At 38.3% G+C, this 8,904-nt stretch overlaps 1 protein-coding gene across 1 annotated transcript in view; it reads right to left on the bottom strand.

Moving 5' to 3' along the window:
- Window positions 1–323: 323 nt before the first annotated feature.
- LOC124170216 (CD63 antigen-like) overlaps window positions 324–8,904 on the bottom strand; it is a 37,353-nt gene continuing 28,772 nt past the window's right edge. The window contains exon 5 of the mRNA XM_046548914.1: window positions 324–1,447. Coding sequence (XP_046404870.1) covers window positions 1,382–1,447 — 66 coding nt within the window. The 3' untranslated portion in view covers window positions 324–1,381. The remainder of the gene's footprint in view (window positions 1,448–8,904) is intronic.

Below are 8,904 nucleotides of genomic sequence, written 5' to 3'. Positions count from 1 at the left end.
TAACAAAGTGCCTTGTTTTTTATGACATAGCCAACCAATCTAAACGATTCCAATCGGGGTGAATCAAACATTCCCTCACCCAAGCAGCATACCATAGCAGAAATATGACCCTGAACTTCACACAGTGACATAAGGACAATTCCTTTCTCTTCAACTCCTGTCAAGACAGATTATTTACGTGACTACAACACAGTTTGAAGTATGGTAATTCATACATATACGTAATCTCAATCTGGATGATGTGGTTACAAAGAAACTTAACAACAGAAAACTAGGAATAGATTAGAGATGGGAGTTAACATAGTGTCCACCATCATTCACGCAAGCACACAACTCATTCATTCGTCTAAAAAGCACTTGAGATGGGAGTAAAAATTCTTCATTACAGAGGGGAGATTAAAAAAAAAAGGTTGTTGCTCATTAATGTTCCAGCCGATGGTGTTTCAATCAACCGCCAAAAATAAAAATGATGATGGTTCTACCTTTGAGCCAGGTCAGCTGATTGCAGAGATCCAGGCTGGAGGAATAAATTTGTTGACGAGAACACACATGATGGAGGAGATGTAGCCAGCCAAGGGACAAGGAAAGATTTGAAGCAGATTGGCAGTGAGGGAGCACTAGGAAAACCCCGCCAATTGAACTCAAGGCCTTAATAAACCATCGAGAAAGCATCATCGGATCCCATTATGCCACCTCTGAACAAAATTCCCTCCGTCATCGATTAAATTATTAGGCGTTTAAGACCTGCACAGGCGGCAAGGGTGCGACAGATTGAATTTAATCATAAAACAGATGCACGGTGACATTCTTTGGAATATAACACCAGATACTAGTAAAAAAATATCAATACTTCATGAGCACTTGAAAATTCTGCGTTACGCACAACTGATTTCAATGCACACGAGAAAAAAATGAACCCCCGATCAACAAACCTTATCTTTGGGAAAAAAAAAGAGACCGACAAACCAAAAAACTCACCAAAATCGGACACGAAAAACATCACAAACACACAACGTCTGACAGCCCATACTTGCACAGAATTGTACACGACCACACCAACATTCATGACACACGCACCACAGGGATCTCGCAACGCACGCTAACACGGCACAACGAAAGAGTAGACGGAATAACACAAGGATGAGAACGAGTCCGAACAAGACTTGATAAGAGGACAGATAGCACAGATAGGATGGAGAGGGAAATTCTAAATGAATTAATTTGTGAAGGTGGTCTCTTCGGTGCACTGCGCAATGATCGCTCACTCCGTGCGCACAAAACACAACCTCCACCACGGCACCCGTCACACCACGCAACGCATCCCGTTCATGGAGAAGCAGTGCGCAGAGAGGCGGGGCGGCAGAGGGAATCCAGGCAGACGTTAGACCGTCTCGTACTCCCTCCGAATGGACCTGGCGAGGCAGCAAGAGAAGGCCACGCCCACAATCTGCAAAAGAAATAAACAACATAAATTAACACGGGAGCACTCGCCTCGCCCCGGAGCACTCCCTCCGTTCCGTCATTGGACCACATTTGGAATACCCTGCCAGTGTTTGGGACAATAGGGTAGTTTCCTTCATCAAAGAAAACGAAAGGCATTGATTGCGATTCCTTACCCACCATTAGTGCATTCATAATACACAAATTATTTGGTTTTGGAAATACTGGTTTAGACGAATGGCAAGGGTCAATTTTATCCTCATTTGAAAAAGGCCAGATTGGCGCCCACGCGATTCCACTCCACTTGACGTCACAGGGACCTAGTTTCTACACGAGAGGATAGGAGTTATACATCATCTGAGGTTACCAATGCATGCATGAGGCACAGAGCTCAGGGAAACATGTCTTAATAATCACCTATTAAAACCGGCTGAGGTCGGAAAGTTTTCTTCGTTTGATAAGGTATTAATAAACCTTTTTTAAGCCAAGTGCTACCAGCCAGCAAGGTACTCAGCTACCCGCTAGCAGCCTGCGTCATATCAGCACTCAGAGCCTCGATCAAGGTCACCGCACAAGACGGGAGGGGGAACCAGAAATGCGTCGCATGGACTTTTTCCCATAATTCCTACTTACGTGTCGCGTTTTCATGCGCTTGAAATTTTTCACTTTTCATTTAATCGCGAAAGAAATAAACCGCAAATTAACACGGGAACACTCGTCTCGAGGAGGGCACTCCAGTGCACCTCTCCCTCCGTTCCTTTGTTAAGACCACATTTGGAATACCCTGCTAGTGTTTGGGACATTTGTTTTGTAGGTAGTAAAATTTGGACAAGGCACTTCTAAGGCATTTCTTTACAAAATGGCCACAACTAATGGTTAACATGAAAATTACAGCATATTTAGAGGTGTATAAAAAATAAATTAGGGTGAAACATTTATCGCTGATAATTTCATTCCATGTACGTAATCACGGCTGCATTAATGGTCTCTAGCTGTCTTGGTACAATCTGTGGAGGTAGTTATGCTGTCTCGGGGGTGTCTCCTTGGTATGATAAGTACAGTGGAACCTCATTAAAGCAAGTACGGGCTATAGCGAGACCCTCGATATTACGAGAGATAGCCGATGCACCATCAATTGATCCTATAATAAGCATGTAAAATATTTCGTTTTTACCAGGCCCTTTTGGTGTTGGCTCTCGCCATAGCGAGGGTTTCACCGCCGGAAAAACTTACACCAAGACTACTAAATCTCTGTAATTGCTAGCGATCTGTTAGAAATGAAGTTAATGGAGTGCTCAGGCTCAAATTTATGTGGTAAACTGTCGTTCGTTAAATAAGTAGTTAATTTTGGTGAAAATATTGTGGCATTAGCATTCACGAATGTTTGATCTTCTTTTGTTCTTCGGGCGGCAGAAAGCAGTCGCCAGCATACCCGCACGTCCATGAGTTGCATGAATAGAAAGCATTTGATGGAACACACCATGGCCAAAAAAACACCAAACACGTCTAAGCGAGAAAATAAAAATAAAGGAGTAATATGAGGTATATTGGCTATTATTTGCACCACCTCCGGTAAAGCGACAATTCGCTATAGCGAGTGTTTATTGGTGCACCGTGGGGTGTCGTTTTATCGAGGTTGCACTGTAGAGGTTTTACGAAATTAAGAGGTTCACTACAAAGAGGTTTGCTTACAAATTTACATGTAAATCTGATGGGACCAAAGGGGTGTTATGAAGTATGTAGGTTTACGATGTAAAGAGGTTCACTACATAGTGGTTTTACTGTGAATGGTTTATTTTTTAACCTGAAATGGGCATTTGTTTTGTACAGTGCAACCTCGATAAAACAACACCCCATGGTGCACCAATAAACACTCATTATAGCGAATTGTCGCTTTACCGGAGGTGGAGCAAATAATAGCCAATATGTATACTTGTTGCGAACAGTTATACAGGAACAGAGTGGAACGGTGACAGATAAATTTCTATCTGATAAACGTAAGCATAAATCCAGACAAAAGGTGATGTTTATTTGCATCACTATATTTCCTTACTCAAACAACGACTAATTGTTTGGTGTTTTCTTGGCCATAGTGTCTGCCATCAAATGCTTTCTATTCATGCAACTCATGGACGTGCGGGTATGCTGGCGACTGCTTTCTGCCGCCCAAGGAACAAAAGAAGATCAAGCATTCGCGAATGCTAATGCCACAATATTTTCACCAAAATTAACTACTTAGTTATCGAACGACAGTTTACCACATAAATTTGAGACTGAGCACTCCAATAACTTCATTTCTAACAGATCGCTAGCAATTACAGAGATTAAGGAGTCTTGACGTAAGTTTTTCCGGCGGTGAAACCCTCGCTATGGCGACAGCCAACACCAAAAGGGCCTCGTAAAAACGAATTTTTTAACATGCTTATTGTAGGGTCAATTGACGGTGCATCGGCTATCTCTCAAAATAGCGGGGGTCTCGCTATAGCCCGTACTCGCTTTAACGTGGTTCCACTGTAGGTAGTAAAATATGGACAAGGCACTTCTAAGGCATTTCTTTACAGTGAGTAAATGTTAATCCCAGCGTAGATTACAGTCCAAAATTACTCCCAAATATTTCATTTCACTCACTCTTTCAATAACTGGACACTTACAGACACAATTGGAACAATTCAGGGGGGTTACCATGTAAATTCGAGACCGTCTTCGGATTCGCCTTCGGCACGGAATTCGACTTCGAGTCCACTTCCGAAGGCTTGCCGAAGACGAAACCGAAGGTGCTTCGGCACGACAACGTAACAACCTTCGACTCGCCGGCTTCGAATTTGAAAAGCTTCTCGAAGAGACGCAATAACTGACGGATGAAACAATGACGTAATCATTTACAGCCAATGAAGAACGTGTGCCGCATTGGGTGTGTCTGCTTCCGTCTGCTTCACAAATATACAGAATAAGATGTAAGTATTTCCATTTGAGGTAAGTAACTCGGATAGTTGCTCGTATTGTAAATATCCTTCATTACTTTAAAGGCGCAAGAAGTTATTTTTATTGTATAAACTTATTCACGTCGATTACGGTAAATAATGAAATGCTGATGAATGATATTGAATAAACAAGCCAACGAAATCGAGGCCAACGATGTCGGAATGCCAAACTGCAGCTGTTTCAACATTCTGAGGCTTTTATTTTCGTCCCAACAATAGATGAACAACCTTTTAAAATGTCAAACAAAGTATTTCTCTCATAATACGTAATGCGTATTTCAACAAAGCAAATGTTACAAGCCGCCTAATTCGTTCGTTCATCCACTGTTGGGAGTCCTGAATTTAATCAATGTGAAATCAAGCGACAATTAAATTAAGGTATCAAGAAATAACTCATTAACCGAATATATCATGTGACCATAGCATTGATTCTTTAATATCCATTCGTTCATCAGTCACCGTTGCGGCTTCATCTATTCGCCAGTTTTGGTTGCCATTCTCTCTGCACAAATTATACTAATACTGGTTTTTCATTTTAGTTTTTGCATTTAGAAAGTTAAGGAGACTGGAGCCATGGAAGGACAACATCATAAGGTGAACTACAATGTTTGTTAAGCTACTTCTTTTGAGGTAACACATACTTGATAACTGTGAGCATTGATAGTTCCCTGAATACTGACTGGATAACCGAGAAGGCAAGTGGTATAAACCTAAAGGTATGACATAATCATTTGGCGCATTTTATGATTTAAGTGCTCTATATCACTGAGATGGTATGTTTTGCAATCACTGCATGTCTTCCTTTACCAACGAAATGGAAGTCTTATCCCGGAGAGGTAAGTTGTTTGTTTATTTGCTGTGTAGACGGTGGTGGGAATATTCATTTATATGGTGGGAATGTGAGGAAATATAATAAGTTGTAAATGAATTTGCATTATGTTTTTGTACATACGAAAGGCGTACTTGATACCATGAAGGAAGGTATTTACCAGAAAAGTAATATTTAATGGATGCTAGTTACTTTGGCTGAAATGATACTTGCATTGAATTGAAATGGTTGGTAAAAAATGCCTCTAATTCTGTAGTAAAAGCATAGACAGTGACATAAATGGTTGCAATCCTCCTGAAAGATGAATTATGTGCATCTTTAGTTTGAGTGTTAGTGTCATTGATGCCATTCCATGATTAGATGGCATGATTCCTGTGAGGCTTTTTTTATTGTGTTACCCTCCCTGGGTTATATTTGTGGTAAATATGTACATTATTAATTTAATGTATTAATTGAATGCCTTTCAACGTAGTTTATAAAGTGTGTTGTATTTTAATTAGATCATAAAGCTACTGTCAGTACATGCAGATGTTCCGCGGTAACAAATGTCATTTATTTTTACATTAATGGAAGTTATATTTGTATGCCTGAGAGATTAGATGTTTTTGCAGCATGTAATAATGTTATTTCTATTGCTTTATTATGTTTTCTTATCAATGCTTGTGTTTCTCTACCAGCAAAGATTACATGCTGTTGTTTGTTACATGAATGAAAGGTGTGCTCATACTCAAAAGGAAAAATTGAAACCTTAAAATGCTTTTTAAAAACAGTTTTAGCTAACAAATACATCTTTAAGATAATATTTTTTCCCTCAGCATTCATATGTCGTCTAATCCATTATGATATTTCTAAACGATACCTTTATTGATTATATTTTGTTTGCAAATTGTTTTGGCCAGTTAAATGAATGTGAATTATTATAACTGAAGGAGATAATTGTTTTGTTATGATTGATTATTCACAATTCATCTTTGCAGAGTACTTCAATTTACAATTTCAGAACATGATGCAGGCAAAGGAGCCAATTTCAGGGTCTCTGTAGAGCAGCGAGCCATAATGCTGCAATGTATGGAGGAGCACCCTGCATTTGCTCACAACCAATTATGTGGTCCTCAACGAGCTGCCTCCTCATGCCTCATCTCATGTACCTTCTACTTCACATGACCCCTCCCCAGTTCCACACCCACACCAGCAGAGCGATAAAGGCTCTCAGGGAAAGGGGAAAAAGGAAGAGAGAAAAAAGTGGTGAGTTTTCTGGCTATCTGGGGATAAATGAATGTCAATTACTGTGTTAGAAATGAAGTGATCTTTCGAAACATAGTGACTGAAAGTAGCTGGCTCAATGAATACGAAATGCATAAGTAAGGGATGTTCAAATAGTGATATGTTTTCTCATAATAATATTCTATTCTTCACTCTTTTAATTTATTTTGTTAAAAAGTATAGATATCTCCAGAGTGTATTTGGGTTACCTTTGTCTCCAATCCAGCCAGCACTAAAATACCTTTAATACGGATGACATCCTTAGATACTTTTTCCCTAATAGCAATATGTTTATGGTTGTTAAACACTTTTATCTTTGAATGGAATGAAATTAATACTAAACATTATTTGTAACAAAGCCTCAATTAAGATCATTCATGTGTAATTTCCTCTGTCATAACAAAAATTTTGATGTACATGACTTAGTGAGTATCTAGTTCAATTAGATTTAGCCAGTTCATTCCTTTCAGAATCTTAGAGAAATTCTCACCTTAAGATAGAGATAAATCACAAAGTTATTTTTAAAAGGACAGAGGCACTTTCTGCATAAGTTGATGACATGATAGATAATTATCATTTTATGCCATTTTCATTATTTTCTCTCAAAGGTGTGGATAGCCAATAAATTTTCAGCATTCCATTGCAGTGTTGCTATGTCAGAGTATTTACATCTGAACCGTAATTTTCTATATAAATATTTGTTTCACAAAAATACATTAATTTCAATTTTTTGAGAAGTCTAATGCGTTGTGAATAAATTTATTTCAGACGATAACTCCACATTGCTCGATGAACGCATGGTCAAGGCGGCTGATGTGAGAAGAACTGCTGTGGCCCAAATGGCGAAGACCTTCCAGGCTGTTGCGAATGAGTAAGTTAAATTGGAGAAAGGGAAAGGTATCCATACATCTTTCAACATTTCGAGAGACTAGAGATGTCTCCAAGTTAAAAAAATGCTTTATTATTTCATGCTAACATTTTCCACTGGCTACTGCCTACATTGGCATAACATTGAATTAAGTCGGCAAAAAGGCAAATTTCCTAATTTCACAATCTAAGAACATACAAAAATTATATAGAGATAATTGAAAAAAATTTCATTGGTCGTTCTTAGAAATAATTCAGTCCCAATGGTGAACTATTTTTTGAATTGGATTTATTTGAACAATACCATGTCATTAGATTTCCACTTACTATCATAACATTGATGGGATGAAATGATTTTCTATTTAAAAATGTTTTCCTGCTCTTTTGGTGCTTTGATGACTAAATAAGTAAACATCAACATAGCCTATTGTGCCAGGTATTTGTGTGACAAGGTAATTCCTGGGTGAAAAGAAAGTATATGTTATTATTAATTCTTGATTTCTCTCTTTTATAGATTCATCGAGTACCTGAGAAGGCATTAACTTTGATATTTTTTAATGATAGTATTTCATGTAAACCAAATTGATTTTTTTATTAAAAGTAAATGTATATTTTAATTTATTAAATGTATTGAAAACTTTGTAATGTTAATGATAAATAAATCAAGAATTAAAATATAATGTATCCATGCTTGCGAATGATCCTGCTCATTTCCTCTCTCCTCAATGGTAAGTGGATCTATTTAGCAAGGATTTCGTTGAGTTGAGAGCTTCTGTTAACTCCTCAATGGAATTGGACACGCTGCTTTGGCAGAGTCAGAGATTGCTATCGGTTACGGTGCTTTTTTGGTAGCTTCCTTGACCATAAAAGGGAAGTGCATAGAGGACCTACGTAGGTAATTGGAATAAGTCAGTAGCGTATAAGCCACATGCAGAGATCATTTTCTTAGCCTTGATTTATTTTAACTAACTTTTGACTCCGTGCTACTGCCTTGTGTGGTCTCAAACCTGCCACAAGTTCATGCTTCATATCTTTTTCAGGCGGTAGAGCCCCTTGAAGACGAGATCGTCCACAGCAAAAGGGTCTGAGGAATCCCCGATTCCACGCAACCTAGCGCGATTGTGTGCAACATTTTTTAGCTCTCTCTCTCTCCCTTTGCCTTCTTCTCAAAAAGTTGAGTCCCCATATCTCATCCATAGCTTTAGTTCAGAGTTTCATCATGCATCACTGATCAATCAAAGATAAGATTTTTATGTTAAAAGAAATAACATGGAGATTAAAATATGAAAATTATTCTAAATGGCAATGTCCACAAATCCTTTTCACAATTCGAATTGTAGTAGAATTTTATATTAGCCTCAAATATGAAAGTTTGCGAATCATCACTTCTGCCACAGCCAAAATTGCAATATTTCAGAAATTAACTAATGAATTCATCGAAAATGTTTAGTGCCATCATGTTTTCGTGAAAGTAATATTCCAATCTAACTTCATCAATGTGCATTGATTGTCTATATTGGACAT

The sequence above is a fragment of the Ischnura elegans genome, chromosome 13 (genome assembly GCF_921293095.1).
Source record: "Ischnura elegans chromosome 13, ioIscEleg1.1, whole genome shotgun sequence".
NCBI classification, from domain to species: Eukaryota; Metazoa; Arthropoda; class Insecta; order Odonata; family Coenagrionidae; genus Ischnura; species Ischnura elegans.
This window is presented reverse-complemented; position numbering and strand designations above follow the sequence as displayed.